The 17,175-nt window shown below is 41.0% G+C and overlaps 2 protein-coding genes across 2 annotated transcripts; one reads left to right on the plus strand and one right to left on the minus strand.

Moving 5' to 3' along the window:
* Nucleotides 1-1,884: 1,884 nt before the first annotated feature.
* Nucleotides 1,885-7,658, plus strand: irak4 (interleukin-1 receptor-associated kinase 4). The gene is made up of 11 exons (XM_079223235.1): nucleotides 1,885-2,095; nucleotides 2,211-2,356; nucleotides 3,025-3,195; nucleotides 4,148-4,311; nucleotides 4,409-4,473; nucleotides 4,891-5,005; nucleotides 5,080-5,189; nucleotides 5,518-5,704; nucleotides 6,236-6,298; nucleotides 6,716-6,880; nucleotides 7,442-7,658. The coding sequence occupies exons 1-11, from the start codon at nucleotides 1,935-1,937 to the stop codon at nucleotides 7,502-7,504; spliced, it is 1,410 nt and encodes a 469-aa protein (XP_079079361.1). The 5' UTR covers nucleotides 1,885-1,934; the 3' UTR covers nucleotides 7,505-7,658.
* Nucleotides 7,659-7,748: 90 nt separating this feature from the next.
* twf1a (twinfilin actin-binding protein 1a) lies at nucleotides 7,749-15,933 on the minus strand. The gene is made up of 9 exons (XM_079223236.1): nucleotides 15,870-15,933; nucleotides 13,987-14,067; nucleotides 13,660-13,838; nucleotides 12,556-12,651; nucleotides 12,289-12,393; nucleotides 10,366-10,491; nucleotides 9,699-9,849; nucleotides 9,454-9,575; nucleotides 7,749-9,011 (listed from the first exon to the last, which is right to left on the minus strand). Exons 1-9 carry the CDS (start codon nucleotides 15,892-15,894, stop codon nucleotides 8,853-8,855), a joined length of 1,044 nt encoding a protein of 347 aa, XP_079079362.1. The 5' UTR covers nucleotides 15,895-15,933; the 3' UTR covers nucleotides 7,749-8,852.
* Nucleotides 15,934-17,175: the final 1,242 nt, after the last annotated feature.

Raw genomic sequence — 17,175 nt, forward strand, 5'->3', positions numbered from 1 at the left:
CAAATAAAATGCTTTCACATGCATCATTTTTTAATATAATATTAATCACACACACACAGACACTCATTACTCCACCCATGCAGCTACAGCCAGGACCCAAAGTCCACATGGAACTGATCGCAATTCAACAAACACTGTAAATAGCAACTAGCACGCCATGAACAGATCAAGAATCGCTGCTACACATAAGAGTAAATGCACTCTATGCACTTTAGAGAAAATGTTGAGGTTTTTTTGTCCGCTTTTTGTCCTGCTTGTCAAGTGTTTGGGGTACTTTAAAGCATGTCCAGTGGTTTTAGCTGAACCATGTGATCTGCTCAAGGAGTAAATGTACAGTGTTTTTTTAATAATCAGCCAGTCATACTATTCAGAAATCCACATCAATGGGAAAACACATCCAGTACTGCCAGCATAATATGCATAATCAAAGCAGAGTCAAATCTGCTGTGGTTCAAAAGTTATATCTTCTAGTGCCAGAACTAACACAACTGTTCTAAAGTGTTACTTCAGTTAGATTCTAGAGTCTGATAATTTATTATATCGGTTTCTTGCCGACAACAGCACAGCTGCACGTCCACTCGTCTTTCCAAGTGTATTTTAAATAATTTTCCCTCTCATAAATCTGCACTAAATACCCCATTGTGACAAAGTGAAAAGCAGGATTTTAGATTTTAGTCTTTTGCTATACTAAAACTAAGAGCCATGGCAATGTCAGCCTCAGCTTTTATTGGGTGTGATGCATCAAGCGTTACACACATGGATTTCGGGATTTTCTGCAGATCCCCTCAAGCTCTGTCAGGTTTGAATGGGGGCCGTCAGTGGACAGCCATGTCCAGATCTCTCCCGGGATATTTGGTGAGGTTCAAGTCTGGGCTCTCGTCCCCACGGCATGATGTTGCGTCCACCATGCCTCACCGTTGGGATGGTTCAGTGCAGGTGGTGAGCGATGCCTGGTTTCCTTCAGACATGACAGGAGTCCAAATCATTGCCAATCAAATTAAATTAAACACAGGTGGCCTCTAATCAAGGTGTGGAAACATCTAAAAAACGATTATCAAGATAAATCAGAGGCACCCGAGCTAAATGATTTTGTATCATGGCGAATAGTCAGAATTCCTGTATGTCAATATGATAATTAAAATTAACATTTTGCAAGTTTGCAAAGTGTTCTGAAATCCTGTTCTTGTGTTGTTATAATGGGGTAATGAGTGCCTTATGATGGGGTCATTCTGAATAATCAGTACATTTACTTTTAGTATTGTAGCAACATATGTTTACTTCGATAAAATATCAGAATCCTTCTTTCACACTGCAGGTAAAATAAACACAAAAGTTCACAGGAGGACAGTGAGCACATGTGGTATATGGCAAGTGGCATAATGTTTTTTTGTTATCGAACAAAGACTCACGTTTTACATTAATCCGTTTAAATACATGTCACAATAACTTGAAAAAACATCATGAATTTAAGCTAGTTGAAAACGTAAATTCCTAATCCTGTCCACCAGAGGGCACTGTCACACTTCAAGCATGTAGGAAGGCGCAGAATAAATATCTCTGCCTTTCTGTTTCTCTTTTATAGTCTTCTGTTCCCTGCTAGTCTCTTAACTAAAATAAATACATCAGCACGGTATACAAACTGTGCACATCCGGCGGGCACATAGTTTGACGTGCGCATTTGTATCCGTCACCGCATGTATTTCCGCGTTGAAGGTGGAGACTAAAGTATGACGGGCTGCTTGTGTTACGTTTGGGGAAGTTGCTCAATATGGGAAATACACACCTTACGAGACTGTGAGCAACATATCGTTAGCAAAATATCCATTTGCTATTGTTCTGCTTTCATGGGTTCACTCAATGGCGGATAACTAACAGTTATATACCATGTCGGTATAACTGTCAGACAAAACACAAAGTGTTTTTTTTCTCGGATAATGAATAACTCAGTAACTTCCGCTACTTACATCCGCAGCCTCAGTTATAGTTCACGTCGCAGGTTGTCCGACTTTTTGGACCCTCAGGACAGGTGGAAAGATGTTATTACCTCGATACGGAAGCCGAGTGGCGAAATGAGGTACTCGCAGCTTCATGTCAGGTAGGTGATGCTAGCTGGTGGCACATCAGATGCAGATGTATTCATTGTTTTCTTTGGGATGGAGTATGCAAGTATTTATCTATCCATCCATCTATTTACTGTATTGCTTTTTCAGGAGGTTCGAAGCCCTTGTTGCCCAGAGTAAAAGTCCCACAATGGAGCTGCTGGTTGACTGGGGGACAAGTAACAGTACAGTGGGTGAACTTGTGGACATTTTGAGGAGTCACAAGTTATTTGCTGCTGCTAGTGTCCTGCTACCTGGTATGTTTTTTTTTTTTTAAAATGGCAATATAATAATCACAGATTACATAATACGCCTATAGCCCTATTTACAGCCAATGGTCACACTTATACCTACACCATCCTCATCAAAACTGACATCACATCTTTAGTTTGAAAGTTAGACACTTCTGTTTAATGATTTAAGTGACTAAGTACACACATTTGCTTATCATTCATTAATAAAATAAATGTGTATTACATGTATTTGTCATGGACTCATCAAATAGAAAAAGCTGTAATGTCATATTAAGAGAAGAGGTTTAGTTCCATATGTAGGTTATTTTTACTTCTACAGTCTACAGGCAGGTAGACACAAACACTACCAGGTCATAGGTTCAAGATCCCAGTTTAATGAGATTCAAAACTACAATAACAAGGACCACCTGGCAACAATGTAGTGGTAAAACTTTACCATGAAAAAATATGAACTGCTTTCATGATTGATGGGAGTAATACATACTTAACATATACATAGATGATCAACATAAATGCTTCCTATAAATACATTATGTATTTGTTTGTGTCAGAAATATGATAATGCATAAATGTCCATCTCACAAAGTAATCACAACCATTTTAAGGTATTAAGACCACTCTTTTGAGTATCAACAAATGAACGTGGTGTCTTTTCTTTTGTCCCCACACAGAGGGAGAGGCCGTCTCTCCAGAGACACAGCCGGCGTTTCTCCAGAGACACAGCCGGCCTCTCCAGATGCTTTCAACTCGACTACTGGAAGAGACGGAGACACGGCCGCCTCCTGAACTCTCTGTTCTGCAGCCACAGATTCCACTGGAGAGCAGTGAGCCAGGCCACACAGGTGTTGCACTCTTCAAGCGCAGTTAATCCATATTTTAGGATGTTTTGTATTATTGATGTTCACACAGATGCCTGTAGATGCATCACAGATGCTAGTATAAATATGGCTTTTTTATGTATGTGCCTTATGTGCATGTTTTGACTTTTGTTAAAATATCATATCCCCTTTGTGTAAGGAATAAGCATTTGGATTGATAAAACTACTACTACAACTAATAATAATAATAATACATGTAAAGTTACAAAGTACTTTATATGGGTCAATCAGAAAAATAATTACAGAAAAATTACAACTCATACAAGAATAAAATGTTATCAAATATCCAACAATAATATAAGGTATAAACAATAAGAAGAAGAAGAAAGCAGATAAGATTTGTTGGAAATAAAACAATGTGCAAGCATTGAGAGCTGGCATTTACTTAACAAGTAGTGGAGGAAGAAGCATTCAGAAAGTTTTACTGAAGTAAAAGCTGCATTAACACAATATACAACTACTAAGTTACATTTAAAGTCATGCAATTAAAACATGCTAAATTTGTTAAAGTATAAGTACTAATGCATACATAAAAGTGGCCCACCCAATATACTTTATATACTGTTGGGTAAACCTTGAACAATGCATTCTATTTTCTAAACTACCGATATGTTTTGTGTAAAATCTTAATCTGCAAGGTAAAATCTTAATATAGCTGTCAAGTAAATATAAAGAGGTAAAAAGTACAATAATTCCCTCTGCATTGTAGTGCAGTAAGGTATAAAGTAATGGAGTAGAAGTTTTACATTTCACCACTATGAACAAGGCGGTTTTATCCGAGTTCCTAACATCTTGATTTCCGTAGTGGCAAAATGATAAATTATGCCAGTTGTACGAAAAAATATATGTTTACAACATTGACCAGCAGGTGGCAGCAGTGGGACCTTAACCACAACAATTTCTGTGTGTCTCTCAGACGGCTTCTCCAGTTTCTTCTACAACGAATTGATGATGATTACGAGCAACTTTGATGACCGTCCCATCTCGGACGGCGGCCGCAGACTGGGAGAGGGAGGCTTTGGCACTGTGTACAAAGGTCTCCTTAACGACAAGCCTGTTGCAGTGAAAAAGCTCAATCCAGTAAGTGAAAATACTGCCATGCCAATATCAATACTTGATGCAGCTCTTTACAAATTACAACGTAAAAAATATCTCTATAAATATCTATCTCATTTAGATGGATGACATCTCCCTGGACGAGCTGCGAGTGCAGTTCAACCAAGAGATCCAGACCCTGAAAGTGTACGTTTCGTCCTCTGTCCATGTCCTTGTTAATCAGGTTGGCTCTGAGTGACTCACCGCCACCTCATAACCATTACGTTTTATTAGCTAGAGCAGACAAGCTGTGTCTGAAGCAGGCCCTCCTAATCAAAGTAATGGAATTTAAGAGCGCGGAAGCATTAAAATAGTTTTCAGAAAGGCAGGCTGTATTAAGCCTGGGACAAACAAATACCTTCAGTTTTAATAGATTCGTACACCCAGCATTTATAGCTACTAAATACTTTTCATTGTAACTGCGACGAGTGAACTTTCCCTTAACTAGGAAGCAAATAAGGGCATTTCCCAAAATGTCCAGCTATTTCTTTCAGCCCAACATAGGTTAAAATAATGATTCATATATTTGCAAACACAGGTTTCATGAGACCGTTTGTTCCACAGATTGAAACATGAAAACCTGGTTGACATGGTTGGATTTTCCTGTGACGGACAGCACCCATGTTTGGTGTACGCCCTTATGGTCAATGGTTCTTTGCTAGACCGACTGGCTTGCTTGGTAAGCAGCATCCACACGACACACTCTGACTCCTCGCACTTAGATCATGATAATGTGCTTTTTGTCCTTTGTAGGAGGGAAGTCCTCCGCTGTCCTGGCGACAGAGATCCTTGATAGCTGAAGGGACAGCGAGAGGCTTGGAGTATCTGCACAGCAACCATCATGTCCACAGAGATGTTAAAAGGTGTATAAAAGCCCCTTTCCTCACTAGCACTAACTTACACCTGGCCTTTGTCTTTAGAGGGAAAGGTTACACCCGACATGCAATCCCGGGACAAATGGCTCTGCAGTAGTGTTTATCGGCTGTTTTCCTCCGCGTTCGTGACCTTAAACGTGACACCTTGCCCTTTTAAATGATCTTTTCGTAAAGCAATAGTTCCACATTTGGGGAAATACGTGCATTGACTTTTTTTTGGCGAGAGTTAGATGAAACGATGACTCGCACTTCATGAGATAGTCTTGATGTTTCACAGCTCTCTGTGCTCAGAATGTTTTTTTTTTCCTTTTGTCAGTGCAAATATCTTGTTAGACGAAAGATTTGTGGCAAAGATCTCAGACTTTGGGCTGACGAGAGCATCGGCCAAGCGCACGTCGACCACCATGATGACGGAGAGGATTGTGGGTACCCGTGCATACATGGCACCTGAGGCGCTACGAGGAGAGATCACACCAAGATCTGATGTCTTCAGCTTTGGAGTGGTAGGCTTTCTGCAGACACACACACACACACAAATGCTTGCACATACACACAGACAGGGGATATTATGTCAGGAAAGGAGAAACTGCAACTGTCAGCGAAAATATAGAACATGACTCTGCAGTTTAGTTTGAGTGCAAAGTTTTATCAAAGTACTGACATGCGCATAATCGCAGGATATAAACATTACAGTATACATTTCTTCCTGTTTGTGAAAATGAAGCTCTTTGTTATGTATCATCTGTCATTATTTTTGACTAAATCAGTTGAGTACCACAGCTGTATTGTATTAGCAGCTGTACATGTCGAATATATTATCCATTTTATGACATTGGTTGAATGATTTATGGGAACAGCAGTGTACAAAACCGCCTGACCTTCTATATGGTGCAGTATATACAGCGTACATGTCTTAGTCGGACAGCTGTGGAAACACTGCAGAGTCTGTGCAGCTACCTGGCACACGGTGCAGTAACAAAGGTTTCCTGTCGTCCAGCGCCATGCAATTGACCCCGACTCTCTGCCATCTACAGGTGCTGTTAGAAATATTGTCTGGACTCCCGCCAGCCGATGTAAACCGTGAGCCACAGTTCTTGGTGAGCAGCACAAAAGGGGCTTTCACTGCGTATCCTTCAAGCTACAGGTTACAATTACAGCTTATTACAGCCTTTGCATTTAATTAGCAAGGGCCCATTATCAGTGAGTCGCCATTAAAGAGTGACTGAAAGGACTTGAGCCAGTTTCAGCGGTGCTGCAACATCAACTGCTGCACAAATGGTCAAACTAAAATGTTGTAGAAATGAAGTTCCTCCAGCAGGACAAGAGCAATAATACTAACTTTAAAAGTAAGCAATATATATAGATATATGTTATCCATTTTATGACATTGGTTGAATGATTTATGGGATCAGCAGAGTATAAAACCGCCTGATATATATAAATTTCTTTCAAATCCTAGTTTTTAAAGTCTATCGCTGCCTTCAGTCACCTGTGATTTCTCCTCACTCTCTTAGATGGAGATGATGCACGATATAGATGATGAAGACGAGGAGCTGACCTTTGAGGACTTCCTGGACAAAACGATGGGAGACTGGGACCTGAGCCAGGTGGAGAGTGTCTACTCTTTGGCCTGTAACTGCTTACACGACAGGAAAAACAGACGGCCGGTCATCAAACAGGTACTGGCAGAGATATTAGGATGTAAGGTGTCAAGCTACTGCGAAGGTTGGCATCTGCACTACTTCCTGTGTGTGTCACCTTGGGTGAAATACATAGCTGTATTGTCAGACCCAGGAGAACTCACACATCTGGTGAAGGAAGTCCCAGCAAATCCCACAAAATAACCAAAACCACCAAAGTCCTAATCTGTGTCTCAATAGTTTCCCAGCCTGTCATGCAGTGCAGCAGTGTGGCTTGTTGATGTGTTTTAAATCATATATATATATATATATTTATATATAAATCCCATTCATCATTTTTGGACTCATTATATGACAAAGCAAAAATATATTTGGCCTTCAAAGATGTTATATTGTAGCTACCATTTGGTAGAGGGCCAAGGTCAGGACACGAAGAACTGTAAAACTTGTGGATGTGAACCCGACGAGAAGAATAAATATAGCGTGGGATTTGCTTCGATCATTTCCATATTTTCTGTATCTAATGCAAGTTTTTACTCACTGTTTGAAAAATGCTAAAAAACGTATGTTAGTAATTCATATTCATATCTGTCTTTACAGGTCCTGCTGAAGCTTGAAGAAGTTGTTAAAAGCATGTTGCTGGATTTTGTGGCGCAGGAGTGAAGCATAGCATCCCAGAGAAATCTACACACACACTTGCAAATAATTTTTCCTCTCAACTTTTTGAGAAATTAATGCCTTTTTTTAAATCTTATTTTTAAAGATTTGCTGTTAAGAAGAATGCAACATAGTAATAGTTTTTCTACAGCATTTTGTGAGTCTTGAACATTCTGAAAGCAATTATTCTGTCTACTTTCTGTCATGTATTTATTGTCAAAGAATACAAATGTATGAAGCAGAAAATGAGTGATTTAAATATTTTATTTTTCTTCTTTAAAAGAAAGATTTGTAAGAAAACAAATAAGACCAAACATGACTTTTTTTTCTATTAGAATGACATAGTATGAATATAAAGGAAAGAATTTCCTCTTACACATATGAGGTGAGCTTGCCTAAAGTAGTTTGCCTAATAATAATAATCAGTAGACCAGTGGATGTGGCAACATTTTGATCAAGGTACTTCTAGCGTTCCCTTTCCTATCCGCTTTGCTGGGGCGCCCTCTTGTATGGGAACCAGCAACGTTTGAGTAGCTTCCTCTTTGTGAAACATGAGAAGTATGGATGTAATATTTCTGGAAGCCCGTTCTTTCCACTGTGATCCTCACTGACACATACAATCACCAAAACAGACCTGACTGTTTCTTAATCATTAGAGCATCACACAGCTACAGTATGTACATTTACAGCACTTGCATAGAAAAATAAGTTTCTCAGCAGATGATTTTTTTTTGTTTTCATGTAAACCACAGTTATATCAAAAAAGAAGTCAATTATCCAATATAAAATGCACTGTTAAATCAATATACGCAAGTGGGATAATTATATATTTTCTGCTTTTGGAGCACCGCGTTGCGTAAACAGTAGGAGACGAATGTTCAACACATTAGACACGAAAACATTAATTGACACAGACTTAAGGAATGCAAGTTAAGAATTTGAGCATGTGAACTCAAAATGAGGGATTTTATCATATTGGCGCAAGTTCACATTAGTCACACTAACACTTTTTAAAGTCTCAGAGCTGGCAACAATGTAAAAACCTAAAGCTTGACTTTTTTTTTTTGGGACTCTTTGAATCATCGTAAATTAAGTTATTGTGACTGTGCTAACATACATGAATATGTTTCCATTTGGCAAGCTACAAATGGAACTTCTGAAGTGTGTCATTGCTCAGTTGTCCTTGGCGTGCATAGTTGGGTCTCTGGGGAACTTTGTGGGAGTTTGAAAGCTGTTATTTTATTCTTTTTAATAAACAAGCGTGTCAAATATGATTCCCCCCACCCCAATCGCAGGAACGCTCCACTGTGGAACGTGCTCGGGGTGGAGGTGGCGGTTGGGTGCCGAGGTCCGTTTAATTTTCCTCCTCCGCGGGGGGTCGGGTGATGCGGCGGCCCCCCCTCTTCCCGGGGCCTTTGGGCTTGGCGAAGGCCTGCTTGTGCGCATGCTGCTTGGGATGCACCTCCTCGTACAGGTAATCACTGGTCAATTCATCCCCATCGTCGATCTCCAACTGTAAACAGACAAAGAAGTATGAGTTGCAGAATCAACTAAAACTCACACCCTCATAGCAATGCATGCTCTTTTTGAGAAATAAGCTTCTGCCTTCAGGAATTTACTTTCCAATAGAGGCTCACAGTTTCTCAATCAGCTTCAAAACATTGTAAATTGGCAATCAATTATCAAAATAGTGGATAAATCTTCTGTCAGTTGACTAATTGTTGCAGCTCTAGATGAAACCACATGCATATACTGCCGACAAAGCACAACTAAATTATGAAGTGTGAAATTCTTCATGAATTATACCTAATTATGTTATTCCAGAATTTCAACTTTTGGAGAAATACTCAAGATTTAAAAGTACGTTTTCGAGGGCTTAAAGTTTGTAAACAAAAATGCTAAAGATCTGTCTGGTGTTGACCACGCTCTCTTTGTCATGGCAGAAGGTTTCTCACCTTTTTCTCAATCTCAATCTGGAGATTGTTCTCCACCATGTCGACCAAGGGATTTTTGCAGCTGGAATACAGCATCCTCTCTCGGATGCTACAGTTGTACCCGGGCATAGAATAAATGAATACTGCCAAAGAAAAGAAAAAAGAACAATGAGAAGAGCGGCCACAAAGTACCGTTCAGAGCACCATAAAACAGCACAGCTGGATAGAAACAACAACGTGCGTTCATATTAACGGAATCTATTCACCTGTGGACTGTAAGTAGTCGCCTTCGTGGGAATGTTTGTAGAGGAAGAAGTGGTAACGTGCAGATTCTTTAGGGATTCTCAATGGCAGGTCTTTCACCTCTGTTGGCTCAGTGTTGCACAACCGAATCAGCTCCTGTTCAGCGTCTACTTCCTGTTGACAAAGGAAATGAAAAGTTACTCATGAGGTTGCTAGTGTGCACTTGTGACCAGGAAGTTCCTGCACTGAATTAGCAGAATCTGGGTGGGGACAGTGAATACAAAATAATAAAAAAAAACACCTCCCCTCGCTCCCAGGTGTCAGAGTTAAACATTTACTAAACAGTTACTCAGCAATCAAGAACAAAACATTCTGCCGTCTTAAAAAGCTGTTAGGATAACAGACAAAAAGGGGAACCGAGACAAAGCAGCGACAGAGCCACAACAGTCCCATTGTGCTTTGCACGGATCTGATCTTGTGACATCAACCCTTTGAATGTCAATGAGAGGAACAAAGGCTTTTGGGGCAAGATGAGTAACTCATTGTGTTGGTCCGTGACCCACTGACCAAAAACCTTTCTATCTCTCCAAACAATAAATATGGGGAAAGACACAGAATTCATTTGCTTAATCAAATTATTGATCGAGCAAAGGTCACCTCCTCAGTAACGATTTGCTCCTCAGGACTCACCAGTTGCACGTAGTTGATTCTTTTGTCCCTGAATTGTTCGAGCGCTGCAACTGCGTCTTTGTGAACAGGGAAGGCCACTCCCTGCAGAGTCTGCTGCTTGGTGTCCACGCTGATGTCCGTCTGCACCTGAACGCACCGAAAAACACAGATCACAAAACACAAGGTACTTTAGCTTTCCATCATTCCGTCATGGACACATTACTGAGGTCACAAATAAGCCGTATGAGTGCATTATTGAGCAAATATTTCCTTTGCCTTAAAATAACACGTAGGTGGCTTTTACATGAGTGCCGTCAAAAAAGGCGTGATGGGAACCAGTTTGTGTCGTCTAACATGTTCTTGACTTATTGTGTCCACAACAATGCGTCTACATACACACACACACACCATGGTATGACATTATGTCATCATGCTGGTGACATTATGTCATCATGCTGGAGAGGTCAGCGCTGGTGTGTAAATTCAGTGATATGAGGAACCAAATAAATGTTCTGTCAGTGAGGTTTCCGCTCATGACACTGACTTGTTTCGTGGAATACAATCTAAATTCATCGCTCGAGTTATCAGAAAGTAAAAAAGGTTTACAAGGCGCAACAAGTAGCTCGAGCGCTGGAGCATCAGGATTACATGAGGTGCTTATATCCGCAGTGACGACGCGCCAGAGAAAAGTGGAAATGCTGGGGGGGGATTACGCTGATGGATTGCATCTATTTTTAGAGTCCCGGTCCCACAAAATGAAATGCCGTGCAAACATGATTGAGCTTCCGATGCAGCTACCTCGCATACCAAAAGGGATTGCGGTCCTTTTATCCATCTGCTTAGTAAAAGTCAGGCAGTCTCCTAGGCCCAGCAATGATAAATATTTCAAAGCCTCTTTTTCATCTAGGCAGTACAGATTAATGCTATATTATCTTCCTTCAACAGCTGGTCAAGTGGGATGAGCACAAACCTCACTTCCCATTTGCTCTGCTGCTTTTAATTGACCACACTTTTAGAGAGAGAGAGCACAACTCGAGGCATTTCCTAATATGGTAAGAAAGGTTGCGCTTGTTTACGTGTGCAGCAGGCTTGGAGAGCAGCAATTAGAATAGGTAGTTTCTCAAAAGAGAAGAGCAGTTCATTTATATGAAACAGCCTCACGAAGCCTGAAAAGTGGAACTTCAGATGCCGTTTTTGTTTTTTCTCTTCTCCTTTCCGTCTGGTGGAGTCCATCTGCCACGGCCCTAAAGCCCTTCACGTCATCGGCAGCATGCAATGGATATCAGGTTACAGTATTTCTTTATCTTATCACTACAAACAACAAAGCACACTGACACAGCTCAACTGTGCTTTACGCAGAATCACCGCCACGTACTCAAAAGCTACAAAGCAAATCACATTTGCGTGTCGCTCTCCCAACATGGAAATAACACATTTAAACGCCAATAAAGAGCTCTTCTTTAACCACTTTGTTGCTCGGGCTGAGTCGGGTTTGTGAACTGTAAACAAGAGTTCTTGTGGAGCTGTGGGAGTGTGTGCTGTCTAAGCCTAATGGATTCCTCTCTGCCAACATCCTGCTGTTCTAATGCATCAGCATCTTTGCGCTGTGTTGATACTGCCGGGCAAGCATATGCAGACTTGCACTGCCGCTGACCTTGTGCCGTTTGGAGGGACGCGTCGCTGGCTTTCATTGATACTCCACGGCGCTTCTGATCTCGCACACGAGGAGACGTGATTAGGAAGAAGCCTGCTGTGAGCTGAGGTAAGCTATTTTTAGCCACACGGAAGCTCCAAGTGGAAGGATGACGTGGCGTCATCCTTCCACAAGCCTAATCCACGCCCACATCAGGACAGACTCAAGCCACACACCACGATGAACTCAAAATGGTAATGATGAACAAGACAAAGTCCAAATGTCTCATCTGTGTTTGTGTGTGTGTGTACCTCATTTAGCTTGATCTTTCTCAGTTCCTCCTCTGCAGCAGTGAGGGGCAGGGGAGCCGCCTGCAAGGTCAGATATTTCCTGTACCCGATGAGAGTCATTTCATCCTGACAGGAAACAGCAATGTAGACGGACTCATTAATACATCGTTTCTCACGTTGCCATAAAAGTATATGACTGAAGCTTGACTTCTGAAGGGTTGGGACTCAAGCTTGAGGCCATAAAAGAGCTTTTAACATCAGTCCAAGTGTCGCTGTCGTAGAACTAACCTTTGCGGTACCGAAAATCTCATCCTTGATGTGCCCTCCTCCAAACTCCTTCTTGACTGTGGCTCTGGTGGCGGCATATAACATTTTATTTCGCACCTGTTGAAAAACATAAGAACGGTTGGAGAATCACTATAATATAGAAAACTTAACATAAGTGTCCACTACGTAGATCAGTCAGAGTTTATTCATGCAAATGTTCAATACCCAAGATGCAACATGTCCACATGCCTGCAATCGCCTTCTTCTTCCCTGCCTCTGCATCGCTACATTTCACGTTGTTACTGGGAAGCCGCTCATTAAAACATTGCTCCACAGAAGTACGACTAGTCAAAGACTCCACGGGGGACCTTTAAATAACCTCTGAAACATTTTATTTTTATTTTTTTTTACTTAAGGCTATTCAAATAAAGTTTACTCAAATCAGCAGCAAGCACTAGTTGTGAAAGAATTTTGCAACTTCCAGGCAAGCCTCAACCTGAAGCACTATGCTTTGAGCAAAAGGGCAGGAATGTTAAGCTCAGTTATGGCAGCTAGAAAGTGGATTCAAACTCAATTCCACCGCTCAGTCACAGTGCCGCAAACATCCAGCATGGCACTTTATTTTGGCACAGATCTCTCCTTGCAACATTCCTCTTACCGCTGCTACAGAAACATGTGTATGTCAATGCCTCGTGGCTATTTTGAATCGCGGTGACTATCCCGTGAGTGGAATGGAACCAAATCACAATGACTGAGGTGACATTGTATGAGTCAAGAACACGCAAAACACACATTTGCATGACAAGAAAACAACACAGCAAGAAACCACTAAGAGCACTAAAAGCACTAAGAGGGTAAAGTTTCAAGTCGCCGATGGGAGGTTCAGACCGAGCACCGTGTTATTTTGAAAAGACCATAATCTCCTGTGTTTAGATTTCATTGGTCTGTACGGAAATAATGAATGCACTGCTGTCCACATGTATCCAGTTTTTTTTACCAGCGTACACAGAACTGCCGCCTTGATGTGGTCACCACACCCATCTGACACTCAAAGCAGAGGGGGAGAAATGCTGTGAAGTATGGAAAACTGTTCATTAAAAGGTAGTCTGGGCTTGGTTTTCTTACAATGGAGGTGTCCGGTGACCAGGCCAGGAAGATCCACTCAAAGCCCTGGTTGTTGGTGGAGTCCAGCCGGTACAGAATATAGCAGGGCACGTCGTCTTCTAGGAGGGGAAGCACCAAAGAGTCGTACTCCTGGTCCCACTTCTTTGACGCTTTCCTGGTGGTGTCCATCGTCAGTTGCTCTGGAACGCAGATGTGCGCAACAAAAATGTCAGCAGTGCACGGACATGTTGACATTCTAACGTCAGCCTGAGTACAAGTTTGGGGGGAGACACATTCTTGGCAGAAGAAGCTGTAAGCAAACATTCAGACTTCTGGGACACTGCTTACCACCATCAATGACGATCTTTAAGACTCGATATTGGTCGCCGCCCTTGGCGCTGGCAAAGACGTCCTTCACATCATTACCCGCTGCGAAAAGACAGAGAAGGTGTCAGTCTCCAACTATTCTAAATAGATGCCGGCTCGGCAAAAGCACACTCTTGCTAACATGACCACTTTCAGCCCTGGATAGCAAGTTTAACCCCAAAGGTTTTGTGAATTCTACTAAGCTGTGAACACAAAGAGCATAGAATGAGCTTTATCAACATGTATACTTATGCCTTTAAACAGACTTTGTTTTACTTTTGTATTCTTTAGTCCTGTAACAATGAAACAATACTGAACTCACAGCAAAATAATACATTGTTTATAATGTGTTATAATAACCAGAGGGTTGTTTTGCTAAGGAGCACTTCAGTGGTACAGATGTGACTGAAGGCTGAAGACCTTTGACCCCAAGCTCAGGCACAATACAACAGGTCACTCCTTCCCATTCAAATCAGTATATTGACTGAGTGCATTTTTCCTGTTTAACAACCCCACTAAAGCTGTGGATCAAGTCAAACTACAAATACATTTATGCATGCAACATGATTGCTATTTTTTTTTTTTTTCAGAAAAATCACACAGGAAGGAACCGTGTCCTATAAAACAGACAACACAGATGTAAGCTAAACAGGTTAAATACCATAATACATTATATAAGCTGTTTTATCGAGAGGGGATTTGTCCTTTTTGCGCTCTGGTATTAACTATGATTTTTTTTTTATATACATTTATAGTCTAGCCAGCTATAGACAAGTGTGTGTAAATGGAAGCAGTTTTACTTATGTGGGCCCTATATTAGGCTCTGGCCTCATGTAAAAAAAATATATCAGAGTTTGGGATGATATAAACTTAAATCTGCTTTAATAACGTGACTAATTTCCTGCCTCAATGGAATCATCAATAACCCAAGCACCGCTTTCACTGCATATACTTCTAATTCACTGGATATACTTGCATTGTTTTTATTATTTAATGTTCTTAAATGAATATGTTGTACTCTGCTATTTTATTGTATATATTGAGTATTTCCCATACATAATATTTTTATGTTTACTATGTAATTTGCTTGCTGCTGCCACAAACAAATGTCCCCCTGGGGATGAATAAAGTATCTATCCATCTATGACATGGGAGGGGGGAAAAGCATAAGAACAACACAGCTGATTATATCAAATGCATTTTCTTATAATGTATATTTAAAGAAAAACTGCATTGAATGAAGCATGAAGTTAGCAGACACGTGTATAATCTCCACATCTCCCCGTCTGTCATTAACTCACATAATTTGCACGTTGCTTCATATCAAAAACAGACTGTACAATTTTTACAAGCACGGCGGTGCTGCTGCCTGACACAACAGGACGTCACGCCCTACCGAGGTCCATGTCTAGAACGAGCACGGCGCAGGTATCGCTCGGTGTGTATTCACACGTTCACGGGAGCACCGGCCGGTCTGTCAGGTCAACAGTGTGTTTGAACCTAGGCGTCACCCGTCCGTTCAGAGGCTCAACACGGCTGCGGGACGTGAGCTTCATGTCATGCATTTGCACTGCTGTGAAACAAAATACGAAGTAGCCGCGATTACGGTGGCTCAGAAACGAGTGGCTAAATACTCGGGGATTATACCTCACAAAGTGCCCCAAACACACACATACACGCGCGCGCACACACACACATCACGGCGGCTCAAAGCTAGCTAGGAGTGGCGAGCTAACTTGACGCTAGCTTCTCGTTGCAATGAATTGTTGCAGACTGTACTTGAGGCTCGACCCGGGAGTCGCTCACACGCATGAATACACAACGAGAGGAGACATTGGAGGAAAAAAAGAGGGAAACGCATCTACCTTGAATGCCCGTTTGATGTGACATTGTGTCTCTTTCGTCGGATAAAGGGGCTGATGCAGCTGTTCAGGCGAAACCAGGGCAGAGAAGCAGGAAGTGGACTACATCGACTCTACCCGCCCAGAGTCTGTCGTCATCGACGTCAAGATCACGTGACACTGTCAAACGATTTGTTTACTTTTTTTATTTTTATTCTTTAAATATATGGTTGTCATTTGTGAATAGTAACAGTTGTAATAGTCGACAAGTAATGCCAAACAAATAAGGATGTTACAAACGTCAATATCCTTTCATAAGTAAAAATTACGAAAGAAAAAAAAACACTCCTTAAAAGTAAATGTCATCCATTCAAAATTGAATTTAAGTAAAAGTAGAGAAGTATTATCAGGAGAATTCACCGAAGGTATCAAAAGAAAACAAAATGGCCTATGAGAGTTTCTGGATCGTTATCTGATGCATCTTGCAAGCATGTATTTTATTTGTTTAGCACTTTGTCAAGGAGAGGCCCCTGGTAAAGAGGGGCCAAATAAAACATTTATTCATACACCTTTGGGTGGTCTGATCGGTGTAATGCATCATAGTTCATCCCTCATTTGTTTTTTCATGCAAAGTCTGGACCTGCAAAGTAAATTCAATATTCGCTTCTAAAATGTAGTGAAGTAGACGTGTAAATGAAAATAGTCAAATAAAGCACTCCAACATTGTACTTTAGTTCAGTACTTGGATGCATTCCACCACGGACATATACTACCTATGCTGGACTGGGCAAAGCAGGCAAATGCCCTGTGACCTCAGACCCCAGGGACACAAACAACCCCTGTTTCATCGATTGGTTGTACATCATTTTATTAATTTCAAATTAGTTTAAGAGTATATTGAATACATTATCAACTCGGTGTGTCCTGCCTTATTACCTAATATTGTGGCCCTGTCTTTTAGACAGGCCCTGGGTCAAAAACCTTTTCAAGATTATATATCAGTTTACATTGTGCTCACATGTGGCATATTCCTCACATAGTAGTGAGCCCACTTCATTACGTGTGGTTTGCTTCCTGGATTCTTTGTGGCCTTCACCTGATGGAACATTTACTGTGAGAAGAAGTAGAGCCCAACAAAGGTTGATCTGCCTAGGGACCTTCTAAAAAATAACTCAAGACCTACCTGTTTACGCTGGCTTTTGTTTTGAATACCTGATATGACCTGCCTTTTGTCTGTTTTATCTGGTTTTTTTTTCAAATTTATTTTCACTATTTGTTTTATTGTCTTTTTTACTCCATCTTTTAATGTGCTTTTACTGTGTTGTTTAAC

Source organism: Taurulus bubalis, assembly GCF_910589615.1.
Source record: "Taurulus bubalis genome assembly, chromosome: 9".
NCBI lineage: Eukaryota > Metazoa > Chordata > Actinopteri > Perciformes > Cottidae > Taurulus > Taurulus bubalis.